This window comes from Numida meleagris, chromosome 14 (genome assembly GCF_002078875.1).
Source record: "Numida meleagris isolate 19003 breed g44 Domestic line chromosome 14, NumMel1.0, whole genome shotgun sequence".
NCBI classification, from domain to species: Eukaryota; Metazoa; Chordata; class Aves; order Galliformes; family Numididae; genus Numida; species Numida meleagris.
The window spans coordinates 1,413,721-1,428,781 of record NC_034422.1 but is presented as its reverse complement, the minus strand read 5'-3'; the positions used below and the strand labels follow the sequence as shown (position 1 = coordinate 1,428,781).

Genomic DNA, 15,061 nt, shown 5'->3' with positions numbered 1-15,061 from the left:
TTTAATTAAAAACATGCAGATCAATAGTCACTCTTCTTGGTATACATAGCATCTGCTTAATTAAAACAGTTGGTTCTTTTCAGCAGTCAATTAAAATCAGTTTCATTGATTAAACCAAAAGCATCCTGGCTCTTAAGATTTTACTACACCATGAAAGCTCTGAGGAGCAAGAAAGGCTCATACACGGAAGAAAAAAACCAAACATTTTCCATCCCTGGACAACAATTACTTACTCTGAAGTCTCAACTGCATTCCAAACAAGGCCTTGCTGAAAATAACTGTGGGCCACAACATTTCCAGGTTTCTTTTTCTCTCCAGAAGAACAATTGGCACAAGAGCTTATCAAGACCAAGTACTTACCCCTTTCACCACAAAGCAGATACAAGAACAGACCAACCTCCAGCCAAGCAAATCACATTTTTCAAATAAAATAACTTTGTGAGACTGTGCATTTTCAAATTTTGTAACTAGAGTGTAAAAGTCATATGTTATATGCTGGTGTTTGAAGAGATTGCAGATTACAACACAGAAGAAGAAATCAATAAAATTGCTTATAAAAGAGTAAGAACTGATGTCAGCAATAGATGCCAGACAGTCATTTAATTTTTCTAATGTGTTTTAAAATATCTAATATGAGACAGACTCTTTATATAACTCAGCACACGTGTAGAAATGTTAAGCATGAGGAACTGAATTTTGATTTGTCTGAGACACACCCCACCTGCCCCTGCTCACACTGGATCATGTTCCTCCCAGAAAGAAAACGGGATGCAACAGGATAGGTTTCCTCTCTTGCTGACCAAGGACTTCAAAGCAAGGTCTCTCTGGCATCATTCCTGGGCAGCGAAATCCCCCTTGAGCACCTTTCTTGAACTGCCAATGCAAAATGAAGACCCAGCAGAATGACCAAAGCACTCACATTCACCTTTTTTCTCTCTCTTCCTAAGCAGGTTTGTTCTATAGGCAGAAAAAACAAATTAGATGAGCAATAGCCCCAACCAGACAGCTGTTCTGTTACAGAAATCCAGCAGACACAAACAAGGACACCTTCCCCCACACTCTCCAATGAAACCACTTAAACAGTCTTCAACCTGTTAATAAAGAATTGAAATGCTCTTTGAAAGCAAAAGATGAGTTTGCTCCAGTAGGATTTTTTGCTTTGCTAACAAATTATTCCATAAGCCAGCTAGACTAAATATATTCAATTTGGGCTTCAGATATTCAATATATTCCTGGCAGCCACTTTCCTACATACCAAACAAGCTACTACTCCAGTTCCAGTTGTAATTCAAAAAAGTAGTTCTCTAGAACACTGTCATGGCACGATACCAGTGTTTTCAAAAACTGTGATTCACTTAAAATGCCTACACTGTGTTGAAATTCAGAAGGATTTAGCTACTACTCACATTAAGCAAAGCTGGCCAAAAAACGGACAGAGAATTTGTTCCAGACCCTAAATCAATTCTCTTCTCCAGCAAGCCTAAGCAGTTCATAACTAATAAGAACTTTTTGTCTGTGTATCATTTAAAAGCAAACACGAAATTTTAGAGGCACGCTGGAAAACATTCAGTTCCTTCTAAAAGCAAGAGTGAGCACTGACCCCTGGCAACCCAAGGCCAACTGGAACAAGGGGATGCTCCAAAGAGCAGGGAGAGCAGATGCTGCAGAATGGCTCTCACAAACATTTGGGAACCGACTGTGACTTCTGGAAGCAAGTCTGACAAACAACTCCAGCGTTGCACTGTTCTCTGTTCTATGTTCAGCACAGTTGTTGTGATTCAAAATATACTTCTATTTTATTTTAGACTTAAATACTATTCCCCCTGCTGTGGAAGACATTTCTATCAAAAAATGCAGTTTCCAAAACTGTCTTCCAGTTAAAGAAATAAGTCATCATGCATCAGAAAAAACGTCCTTCCTCTTGGAAAAGAAGTGGGAAGAAATTAAAACCACTGCATTTAAAGTGGCAAGAAAATCCATGGACATGCTGAAGAGCAGCTCACTCTCACTTCACATAAATTTGGTCCAGGAAGAGTTGTAACTCTATTCCAATGGAAATAGCACTATTTTCATATAATCAGGTTTCAGCATTAACCAATCTCAAGGCTGACCTGGAATTAGTAATTCACAAGTAGACTGCAAATTGAAATGTGTTCTCAATATGAAGTCATCAAGCTTAAATACCGATGACCTAATATAAGTAGTGATGTTTACAATACAGAGCAGGTGTTGATGAATCTAACTGCTGCAGAAATCAACGAGTGCTGCATTAACTAGGATCATTCTATCATTCTGTATCAGATGCTTAGGAACAATTGTTGCTCAAACTCTTATGGTGTTATTAGAAAGGCAGCTCCTCGCAGCATTACCTGTTAGTGCAAGCCAGTGTCTGACACAAATACATATTCAGAGAGCATCAGCTTTTTCTATCCAGCTATGAGGCAGTGGAACATTAGAGACGAGCCTCAGCCCATTCGACTGTGCTATAAACATATTTCCAGCAGTCTGTACGCTGTACCAAAATAAATACAGGCATTTAAAACAGTTCTGTATTTTCAAAGGGGCCCAAAAAGGACACTCAAATGGGTTTACACCCAACATGATTCTTCCCGTTATACAAGCAGGAGATCTCTGAACTTGCCTACATTAAGATGAAACAACATATTTCATGCACAGATGAACAAATGTCTCTCCTGGATACGCATCTTGTGTCCTTGTGTAACACCACCCCAACCCCCACTGCAATCACTGCTCATGGTTTTATGACTTCTTCCTTCGTATATTTCTGCTGTATGCATATATAAAGAAAACTCCACTATATCCTCCATCAGAATATTATCTACTACCCCTGAAGAAACTCTTCTTCCAGTTTCCCTTTGTGTCCCCATAGCAAGTAAACAAGGGAAAACACAGCTGGGGTCTGGCTGAACAGTTTTCTGACCAGGATGGCAAGCGTGGAGATACGACCAGATGGAACTGCTGATTTTACATGAAAGTCATTTCCTCAAGAGGAAAGAAGCTATTAATTATTAATATTAATTATTAAGGCATCAAATTTCTTTATCATCTTAATGATTTCAGTGCCATTACTGAACTTGAAAAAAATAGGCAATGGATTTACAAGTTCAGAACAGAAGAAATGGGCAGACAAACAAAAATAACGAAGTCTAATTTCCTTAGAAACCAGGTTAAAAAAAGCAAAAACTGTGTTCAAAAAAGATCCAGAATGCCATGGCAGACTTTGCCTAGTTTCCAGAAACAGCATTTGTGAAGAAGTAGATATTTTCAAGAGATATATAGGTACACAAGCTGAATCTGGCTATACTCAAAAGTCATATTTAAAACAGGTAAATCCTGATGGGCTTTGGAGCAATAGGATAGCTGCATACCTTTTCCAGTAGTTTCCAGCTTTTCCACTAGTTTTTCAGAAAACCAGCTGAGTAATTATCATTAAAGAGATGTTCACAGCAAGCCTACAAATGCCTTTCTCTAATACTTGTATTTTCTTGCTACCAAAGTATACTCACCACAAGCAAGGATAAGCTGTCTACAGTAAGTGTCCCGCTTGCACCTACACGCAGACCATAGGTTTTACAGCCAAGTGTGCCTACTGATACCTACCCTACCCAGAACACTCACACCAGAAGGCTCTGGGCAGTCTCACCAAATCTCTTGGCATCAGAAAAAAAAATTACCAACAAGACTTGCTCACATACCTGTACCAGGAATGCAGAAATCATTTAGAACTTCGTCACGGGGGAGATTAGCCAAAGGGAAAACAGTTGTGTTACAGTTTGGCAGTTATCTCTACACTGGGAAGAAAAAAAGCTGGCAGGCTGGGACAAGTACTGGAGAACGGACACGTGCCACCTCCACTCTGGCAGGGCACAACACACCGCTGTCACACCTACCCAGCTCAGAGCCCAACAGTGTCAGCTCCTGACAGGTGTAGTATGAGCAAAGGCAATTATCATGGAGTGCCTCAGGCTAGGAAAAAAAGAAAACAAAAAAACCCTACAAACTAAGCTGAAGCTTTAGTGTTTCTGCTCTGGAAGCTCAGTTTTTCACAGAATTTTTGAGCTAGTCAGTTTTACTGATAGTAACCGATCGCTACTCCTCCTTGTCCACTCCTCTGTACTCTCCAACAGCAGCTTAGAGCTGCCAAAGCTACTCAAACACACCCCCAGAAAATGTGTTAATTATCTCACATCTTGTCCCTCCACCTCCACGTTCTGCGCCGCATGCAGCGCTCAGCACTGCGCCCTTGCCCCCAGAGGGGACAGAGACGTTGTCTGGGAGGTTTGTTCCACAGAGCTCAGCCTTGTAACCAAACCCAGCATTCAGCAAGCGCTAAGAAGGGAGAACCGCCATCTGGTTACGTCTTGCCCCTGAAGGAAACAGCCAGCTTGGCTGCCAGCAGCCCCCAGCCCATGACAGAGCAGCGACTCAGGAACCCAGGCACATGGAGGATACTTGAGTCACATCTGAAGAAGTCACGTTTACATGACTCACTGAATCACAGTGGAAGTTCTGAGGAATTTCAGAGAGCTGTGAGCCATCGCTGCACATTCACATTAGACAATTGCTCCGAAGAGAGTGTTTGTTGAAAGCTACCAAAAAAAAAAAAGGTTAATTTACAGAAAGAATTAAGAAAATTTGTTTTCCTCCTTGTTTGACTGACCTGGATGGCTCCGCTGAGGATGAAGAAGGTCAGAAGGGCTTTGTTTTGTTCTGCCACTCCCATTGCCCTGCTGTCTTCTTCTGCATGTAAAAATTCTTATAAAAATAGAACGATATTACCTACAGTTAACTCCACATACCTAGTGTTCTTCTCCACAAAGATCTCTCGGCCTTATTCTGTATGTTGGAGAAAGCCCACAGAGGAGCTAGTTCTCCTGACAGGAACCGCAGCCTGGGGGAGCCCACAGCAGAGCAGGAAGGTGTGAGAAGCAACAGAGAGGAACTGCTGTGGACTGACTGCAACCCCCATTCCCCTTCCTCTGGTGCTGCTGAGGGGGACAGGAGGAGGCAGAGGGGTTGGGAATGAAGGAATCGAGTGGAGTGTGCAAAAATGGGAGGAATTTGAGGAATAGCACGAGGCCCTGACACTTGCTTTATACCGATGGCTCCAGCACCCGGCACAATTCAACTATAGAGAACACATCCAAAATCTGATGCCATAAACTTGTAACTCTATAGGAAACATTTAAACCTAAGCAAAGGCGCAGTTTTCGGATTGGTGTCATCACCAGCTCTGACCTTCCAAGCTTTCATCTTGCCACGTACTTCCCTTGCAGTGCCATACTGAAGGCTGGGATGGAGCAGTAACGTGCAGAGCACTGAGGAAGCAGCAGTTCAAAAGCTTGATGCTTAAGAACAACGGAAAAAGGACATAGGTGATCTCACCAGAAGTTAGCCAGACAGATTCTAGTAATCCTCACAAGATCCATGAAGAATTGCAGGCTACTGTGCTTCCTTACATAGTTGTTACCAATCACTGGCTTAAAAGAGAAACCTCATAGAAAGCAGTCTTACAGGAAAAAGCAGGTAAAAAAAAGTGCAATTGTTTTTCCCTGGCTTTAAATTCATTAAGATACTACTCTTTAAAAGAATTTGGGAAAAAACTTAAGGATTTGAGAAGAGAAAAAAAAAAAGCAAAAACTGGAATTTGTTTTGAAGTCTATTTACAGTATTTTGAAGCGTTGATGACCGAAAAGTGAACAAAAGTGACAAAAAAATAACATCTCTGTATTCAAGTGCCATGATCCTATGAGAATATGGAACAGCATCATCTGTTGCAGTGAAATGTTTCAGCTGATCATTTCTTGTCCTTGGCACTCTGCTGGCACACTTTAAAGCTTTAATTAAAAAAAGAATCAAGACAACACTACAAACTGGATAGACTCGTGCCCTACAGTCTCTTCTGACCACTAATTTGTGGAGCTGGGGCTCAGCCAACTTCCTTTGAATCTGGGGAGAGTTTCCAGCAAACTGTCATCGCAGCGGGTGCAGTTCCTGATAGGGTGATCATCCACAGCAAGGGGAGCGACGCCAGATTGTCACCAAACAAGTCTGCTGCAGGGAGCCTGAATTCTGAAGTAAGTCGTGAAAATTAGAAAGTCCAAACTGAAAACTGAGGAACGAAGAGAAGCATCTAAAGACTACCAGGCACTGGAAGAGCAGATGAGAGTTCAGGCACGTGCTGATGGCACAGCATGCAGATACGTAGCATTGTTGTATGATATATTCCATCCTAAATCACTTTGCTAGATTAACTATTAGAGTGAAGTCTTCCTGCTAGCTCTCTCCTCCAAGAAAAATGTTTCTTCCTCTTCAAGGTTTTAACTACAATGATTCAGTTATTTCCAAGAGCAAAGTTCAAAAATTTTATTTTATTTTCTATTGAAATGTTCATCATCCTGTTACGGAACAGGATCTGGACCTTGGGCCATGGAAAGCTCAGTCCTCTTTCAGAAGGACCAAGCCCAGGAGGTGCAGGATGATAGAAGCAGCTGAAGTAACGCAATCAGCCGGGACAGTCAACAGCCCTCCCAGGGATTTAAACCAAGCACGCAGTCATCTGAATATCCAGGAATAATCATTTTGCAGTGAGGTTTTAAGTGGCACGTCAGGAGATCAGAAGCAGGTTTTAATCCCATCTTTTAAATTCTTTTAATATACCTTTATTGAGTTTCTCAACGGACATGGTGAGAAAGAGTGAGAAGGGACATCAAGGGAGAAATATGAATTAGAAGCAGACTGTTTAATTAACTAACTATCTCAGTATAAACTCTTTTTTTTTTTATTATGTTATAAAAATCGTGGTACATCATGACTTGTTCCAGAGAAACATCTTCCAAAAGATGAGGCCAAACTGGTACTAAAAGACAGAACGTACATTAAAACCTTAAGTTTTCTAACTGAAGCGTTGGCAGGACTCACAAGCCCAGAGAATCAGTGCCTCATCAGACATGCAGGAATCCACCCATCGTGCATGCACAGTACGCTGTTCTGGAGACATATTACAACATATACCATGGCAGAAGCAGCCCAACAGAACAGTAATTCTATAGGAACCAAGAAGAAAATGCCAAGATTAGATGCTTTTTCTCAAACCAAGAAGATTTACAGTAAAATATCTTTTCCTCATTTCCAAAGCGGTTAAAGCAAGAAAAATAAATAACATCTCTCTGAAAGAAGCAAACAAAAGAACAAAACATATTCATCACAAAAAAAAAAAAAAAAAAAGTGCATCACTCCACTAAACAAGGCTCCCTTGCATTCAAGGAGGACAATTACCTGGCAAATTGATAGACCTCTCTTTCTCTATTCAGCAGAACAAATTCTGCTTGCTTTTCTGGATCAAGTGACTAAGAATACAGAACTTAGTGGGGAGGAAGATACATGCCTTGGTCAGTCCCTTTGGAGAGGATAGTTTCAGCACAGAAAAGTTGTATCAACCCACACAAACCATCCCAGCTCAACAGACAGGATCAGATGTTTAACTGTATCTCATAACTCTGAATCCTTTACTCTTACAATAACAACAAAAAGTCCAGGGTTGTGGCAGCTGTGTGCTACCACAGCTACGTAGTTTGGAGCCAGATATTACAGGGATAAAAAAATCAAATGATAATGGCAGATGAAGAAAATGTGGGTTGGGCAACCTCCTCCTTCAGTAGTGCTCGACAGCCCAAAATTGACACCCCAGCATCCTCTGAGAGAAGAATTAAAAACAACACCACCACAAACACCCAGCTAGTAAATGGAGAGACAATGGCTAGCTCAAAAGCCTATTTCTCATTTTATCAGATATGAATTATAGATCAAACACAGCAGGCTGGAAAAGAAATCATTAATTTTTCAGTTCTCCCACCACAGATTTAGCTCTATCCCACTAGCCTTTGTAACACGGTGCAAGAAATACTTTTCGGCAAAAGGAATTACCCATGTGGAATGACATACAACTGAAAGTTTAAGCACGACAGTGTAACCATTAAGCTTTTAAAGACAGCCAACCAAGCTTCGGCCCACCTACCTCCACCGCCCGCAGCTGGCAGCTTGAGGCCGGGCGGGAGCCCTGCTCCAACGCGGGCTGTGTGGGCTGGCAGCTGTGAGCAGCGTTACCCGCTGGTCCGAGCGCACCCGGAGCGGCCTACCGCTAGGGCACGCAACCGTCAGACGGAGCTAAGCATGCAAAATGCGATCCCCGCTCGTGAGGAAAAAAAATAAGAAATAAAAATTGAAAAGGAGCTGGTACATAATTAAAAGAATCCCAAATAACTTTGGATACTAAGAAGGAGAGGAAATGTTTTTCCAGAAGAAAATACCTGCCCCCCCCAACGGCTTCAGAGTAGCTACAGAAGTTTTAAGCTGAACCTTTCCGTTTCAAAGCATTTCTGTGACTGATCTGAATTTAAATTAAAATGATACTTGTTTATATAAATGTCCAGGCTTTCTGTATTCCCAGCACCATACTTAAGTCGCGTTGATACAGATATTACATTGGATTATTTCCCTGAAGACGTGAAAGAGAGCTAATGTTAATGCTAATTTAGTTTAGAGAATCCTGGGAGAGTAAGGCTTTGTCTGACTTTATCTGTGAAAGCCCTTATATATTTAAGCAGTTTCAAGTTTGTTTTGTTAGGCTCCAACTTAAACATTAATTTGTTCATTTAAGACCATTCTGCTATTAATTTGGTCTGAGTCTGTGCAGAGGTTTCCTGGAGAGCAGTCACTGCAGAGCAGCACACACGGACCTTCTTTTCAAGGCACTTACTGACTGGTCAGCTTCTATGAGCTCTTCCCTTCAAAAAATAATGACATCATCTCATAAGCAGCTTGACAAAAATCTCTATTTCTCATATTCCCATCTTAATACTGCTACCTTGCTCCACAGAACTTGCTATCCATTTGCCCGAAGGGCAACACTTCCAAATTACATGACTTCATACAGGATAAAAGAGCATAAAAAAACGGTGCACACGTACACTGGAAATAGCTGTTTGGGTGTTCAGCTTTAGATCTAAAATTCGAGGGTTCTTGAGTTCTGCACATGGCTCCGCCGCCCCTTGGTACTGGAAGATATCAAAACACAGCAGTGTGTGCTTATGAAAGATAATGATTTCACATCTGAAGACAACAAATTCTGCACTTACAGGTTCACAAACAGAAAACCATGGTAACCACTGCGATATCTGCGTTGCTGTACTGTTTATTCCGGAATATCCATCCTGAGAGAGTCAGGTACCCACTACTGTCTGTGTAACAGGCCAAGAGCTCAGAAGTTTAGCAACTTCGGATAGTTTTGAAGCAAATATAGCTAAATTACGTTAGTAATTGCAGAAAGACAATCAGAGACTAAGAAATTGTCTTTCTGGATATTGATTACTTGTTGAAGATTAATGCAGCACACGCTGTGTTGTAGTGTACTCACTGGAATGAACAACAGCAGTCACCAAACAAGGATCCCCAAAAGTGCCTTTCCTAAAGCAAAACAGGATCCAGGCTGACCACAGTTTTCCAACCTATGGCATTCCTTGCAAAAGAATACAGCATTTCCACTAAAAACAGCAGCATTACTATTTCAGCCCCTGTGCCTCTTCCTTCCAACTTCATTAGTGCTCCCTCTGCCATACGATAACTGATGGCAGCTCGGCACAACTGGACGTTACTGCTGGCTCAACTCAAAGTTCAGTAAATCAATGTTCACTTTTGTAGCATTTACACAAGTGTAACACTGATTCAGCTTTTAAGATGCTTCTCCCCATTCCAGCATGCATCAGTTTCATGCCTTTAACCAGTCTGTACCACTTCATTCCAGACATCTTCCACTGCAAGCTAAACAAAACCTCTGGTTTCCTTTTGTAGGTGTTATTCTGGTGGTCCATCACACAGCCCATGAAAACAAGTACAGACATCCTGGTGCCACAGGGTCCTGAAGTCGATTTCAGCTAAGAAGCGTTCCCTAACAGAATAAGTTGTTAACCAGAAAAGGTAAGTGTATAATTAGCAACCGCCTCAGGTAACAAGCCTCAAAAAATCACAAGTCCAAGGTCACCAAATGTCTCTGTGTCTCCATTTCTTTTTGTGTTTTGAAGAGTAGCATCCCTCAGTGTACACTGCTAACAGCCAAGTAAGCTCCCATGATATCTGAACAATTTCATAGAGCCTGCATCTATTTATAAAAGGATACACATGTGGCATTTTTGGACAAACATGGACAGCATTTAAATTAGCATCTCAAAAAAGACCTTAAAGAAAAATAGAAAACCTGTCTGTATATTTACGTACAAAGGCTGAAAGGCCCGAGGCAGCCTCTCATCCCTATGTCCATACACCCACATCCTCCATCTCTGCTCGCTAAGAAAAACAGACAGGACGTTGCTATTGGCATAAGTCACATGCTGACTACAGCTGTGGGAAGCCCGTGCACAGGAGCAGCTTTCCCTGCATTACCTATTGGGGCTTCAAATCTCGACCTGCACTTAGCGTTCAAATGGCAACGCGACGGCTGCACACAGAGCAGAGCGCTGCCCTGCTGCAGGCACCAGCCACGTCCTGCCCGCACCGAGACGGTGCTCCTCCCTCCCCCAAAGTACAAGAGGAGAGAATATTCGTGCTGAACGGAAACGTTATTTTTTCCTCCCTTGAGGAACAGATTTTATTAGCTTTCAAAAGTGTCCTGTATTGTCAGCTCTGCTGCTCCCCATGGAAGTGAAGATAACAGACTCTCCCAGCTAAAGCCAGAAAACCGAGCTCTCTTCCAGCATTAGGAATGATTAAAAAAGACTTTTCACACTTCAGTTAAATGCATTTTCCTGTTGAAATTGCCTGGGTTTTGAGGTTTTTTTAATCTTTCATGACAAGTTTTAGATGCAATATAAAATAAAATGATATATCAAGATTAAATTGCCACAGTCTAAAAGGCCATTGCTTTGTCATAGGAAGAATAAACATCTTTTCAGCAGCTGACAGACGTGGCAGCAGAGACAACTCAGGTCAGTCGGTAAAGCCTCACCTTTTACAAACTGCATTTAGGATGGGAAAAGTTAAAACATCTCGGGAAGCTGAAATCTCTCCTTAGTTTTACCTTTTTTAAAAAATATCTGGCTCTTCTTCACTGAAAATTGCAGTGCCCAACTCAGTGTTTGTTTCAGTGGGAAGTCAGTGCTGACATTCACCTAATTAAACCAATGCACGTTTTTGGACACTCTTTTCCTCTCTCCAGTGCCATCTGCATGGCTTGGCATGTACCCTGCATGAAGCTGCTCCCCACCAGTTCCTGCAAAGCCTTGGTTTGGTGCGTGAAAAAAATAAATGTAATAATAATAAATAGGCTAAGGCTTCAAGCAGCAGAGCGTGGTTTAGAAATAAAGTCCATCAGAGTGCCAGCTGTGCGTGTCTGTGGCATACCCCTGTGATTACGCCTCATTATGACTTCTAAGCAAAGTTCAAGTCTCATCCTCAGTATTGGCTGAATGAGTTCTCACTCACTGGTGCCCTGCCCCAGAAAATGACCCACTCTGCCATCCTGGTGAAGAACCCAGCACACAGCAGCACAACTCCCGTTACATCAAAGTAGTTGCACCCAGGTCTTTGTTACAGACACCGCATTGCTGCCATGCTTCCAAGACGCTCAGCTGACTGCATGCTACAGAAAAGTCTTAATGTGGCCATTATCAGAAATTTATAGTCTACAGTATTCAGCAAAAGACTGAAGAACTTTATTTTCTTCATTATCATGACTAAAATAGGCCACAGGTGTTCCATAAAACTTAGGCACCTACACATGCAAGTATTGCAGCTAAGCTAACATGGAGAGGTTGCTAGCAATAGAAACAACAGTAAGGAGCACAACTTAAACAAGTGAAGAGCACCGCTGGCTCCAGCACCATCGTTCATTGGGTGAAGTAAAGCTTTACAGCAGGATGCTCACCAGCAACTAAGTTGCAATCTCTACTAATACTGCAGTTACACAACCTAAGTTGGAAAGCTGACAAGGCTCGGGTTCTGGGGATGAACACACTAATGCTTACATCACAGCAGCCAGCGGTCCAAGGCAGAAGAACCCAGACTGGGCTGAAATGGTTTACACTGTTATCCTTAATGAGCATACAAAGGAAAAAAGGTTTTAGAAGAAACAAGCTCCATGTGCTGCAGCTGAATCACTCTGGATTCTGGTAACGTTAAGCAGAACTGTTCTTCCTTCGTTATGCCATTTGATTTGCTCCTGTAAGTAAATTAACCTAGTTATTATATATAGCATTATTTATACATTCATTTGCAATGCTTAGAGTTAATGCACATTTGCTCCCCTACTGTGACAAACCAGACCACCTACACACACAGCTCTGTTTATTATTAGAGGAATGCACGCTGGGAGCCGAGGGCCCACCACACACCCGCAGCACTCAGACACTTTTCCAGGCAATGTTACGATAGCTAAGTAGCTTAGTTCCCCCTCACAGAACCAGAAGGAATACCACAGAGGTACAGTGAATGCTAAAGAGTCAGCTGAGGAAAAAAATAAAGAAGCATCTCCCGTGGAACCTTCCCAAACTCACATATGAGCACCACTGATCAACACCACCGTGACATCACAGCGCACACCACGCATCTCAAACACCCTTCAGGTGCTACTATTTAGTGAAGTTGTTTGGACCACAGCTAAAAATAAAGATTACGCTGCTAAAACGCTATCCCCGGCCTCAAAGAGCTTTCCCTCCAGCAGAAGGCCCTCACGGTGCGCGGCTGAGCCCACAGGCGGGCCTAGGGAGAACGCCGAGGTCGGAGCCATTTCAGAGAGCTACTGAGAAACGTGTGCAGAGCCCAGAAAGCATGTTGTTTCCTACGCAGTAAGCAGTTTTTAAAATTATTATTCGCTTTTTCCACATATATTAATGCCCATTATTCAGTTCCACACGCTGAATTTGGTCGAGTCCGTGACATCCCACTGAGCTGATCCACACCGAAATCTGCTGCGAGGATCCCATCCGCCGGCCAGTTCCGTGTGCTTACACACGGATAAGGTCCTCAACAGACAGAGCAGCCTCGGAGTTTAATGATACAAATAAGAAACGAACAGAAACTCAAGTAAATGGTCACCAGTAAAGTTCCCATGCCGCGACCAGCAAGCAGCTCGTACAAGCAGCAGAGCTTGAAGCAGCGGCACGCAGTGCCTCCTCTGCTGCACCACTGATCCACGTACCAACGGGAGCAGCGCACGCTGGCACCCAGGAAAGTGCAGTCTGCTCAGCCTTGAGTAACGGGTCACAACAAAACGAAAAACCCACCACGAAAAGACACTACCGGTACGCACGCTGCGTGCTTTGCTCTCAAACAAACACAGACATCACTAAAACTGCTCAGGATTCAAAAAACAACAGTAAATCTGTGCGAATCGGTCCAAGTATTTCTGAATGGACAGGACTTCAGAGACCGCCTGACAGCAGTTGCTCAATTAAGAGTTATTTTCATCACAGACGCGGCTTGGCAGCAGCACAGAGCGTGTCTGGGACGGTCCCCGACACAGTACTAACACTCCGAGATGCACAGGCCAAGTTACAATATGGATAGATCCTAAAAATATCTCATTTTGCATGTAATTATTCACTGCTAACAAAGTGCAGAATTAAGTTTGAGATTCGGTAACAGGCTACAGACAAACTCTTCCTCCGTACAGTGACAAATTCTGGCAGGGATATCCCCGCCGACGTCCTGCTGCCGTGGAGCAGGGTGTTCCAGCCACGGCCGCGCTGCCAAAGGGCTGCACACCGGCACGCCGTTTGCAGCTGCATGTTCAGAGCATCACGTGAAAAGCGACATGCAGCTCCCGAGACAACCTCAGCGAGCACCCATCTCTCCAGGTACAGGAGAAGAAAAACACCGGCATTAAGTTCCCTTTTTTCGATTGTGAAACCACGTGAACAAAATAAACGCAGCACGGCGTGAGCCAAGTTCGTGGCAGAAGGCAACTTGTGTGCCGTGTGTGTGCCCGCAAGGCCCCAGCCATGATGAGAAGCCCAGTGATGAAGGACGGGTTTATACGTGTACCAGTTCTTCGTGCTGAAACGGTGAGATATCCTGAAAGGATTTAGCGGTCCCTTCACATCAAAGGCATTAAAGCCAGCAGTCAGCAATCGCGTCACGCTAAGCCAAGAGCACTGCTCAGTGTCAAACGCCGTTCCAATTTAAGAAACTGTTTGGCAAAACGACATCTGCATTTCGCTCTGAACGCTACGCTACGACACCCATACCAGCGAGCAGCGTCTCGGAACACCGAGAATTACATGTCGGCAGAACTCAAAAAGGTTAAAAACGCGGACACACGCACACACCGCCACGGGGCCCTCGGCCCCTCCCGCCTCCCGCGCCCAGCGCGCAACCAGCGCCTGCCCCGCACGGCCCCGCACCAGCGGAACCCGCGCACCCACCCGCGGCGGCACTGCGCGGCGCCGCCGGACCGACCACCGCCCCGCACCCACACCCGCACCCGCGGGGCGGCCGCCAGCGCTGCGCTGTGCGTTCAGGGGACGCGGGAGCGACAGAAATCGGGGGCAACAAAAAGTTTCGCCCCCGCTCCCCCGCTCCTTCCCTCGAGCCAATCTCAACGCGCCCGTCAGCTCCTCGGGCTCCGGGGGTTGGTTACATAAAAAACGCACCGAGCGCCCGGTACATGGCTGCGGGCGCCGCGCCGCTCACCCGGCTGAGGAGAGGACGGGGAGCGGGGCCGGGGGAGCGGGGCCGGGGGAACCGTCAGCCCCCGCCGCGGTACTTACGTGAAAACAAAAAATAAAGTCGTCGAACCCACTAACAAGGCGGCCGCTGTGGAGACGGGGATGTATTTGGTCGGTTTAAACCTCTTGCCGGTGCTGCTGGGCATCCTGTGGCTTACACATCACTGAGTGAGTCCGAGCCGGGAGGAGCGGCCGGGAGGACGCGGGCACAGCGGGGCCGGGCGGCAGCAGCGAGGGCCGGGCCGCGGCTGACCTCCGGCACAGGAAATCCCACCCCCGGCGCGGCCCACCCGGCGGATGTCGGCCGCCCCTTCAGGCGGCGC

General features: G+C 44.4%; 1 protein-coding gene and 1 long non-coding RNA gene across 6 annotated transcripts in view; one reads left to right on the top strand and one right to left on the bottom strand.

Moving 5' to 3' along the window:
• ZDHHC8 (zinc finger DHHC-type containing 8) overlaps positions 1 to 15,055 on the bottom strand; it is a 93,866-nt gene extending 78,811 nt beyond the window's left edge. For all 5 annotated transcript variants that reach the window (XR_002443467.1, XM_021412901.1, XM_021412898.1 and 2 more), the window contains exon 1: positions 14,781 to 15,055. Coding sequence is in view for 3 of the 5 variants with exons in the window: in XM_021412898.1 (XP_021268573.1) it covers positions 14,781 to 14,884 (104 nt within the window). In the remaining 2 variants the exon portion in view is untranslated. The remainder of the gene's footprint in view (positions 1 to 14,780) is intronic.
• Positions 7,236 to 14,417, top strand: LOC110406419. Its single transcript, XR_002443468.1, has 3 exons — positions 7,236 to 9,996; positions 10,947 to 11,000; positions 11,231 to 14,417. It is a non-coding gene; the product is annotated as an uncharacterized LOC110406419 (long non-coding RNA).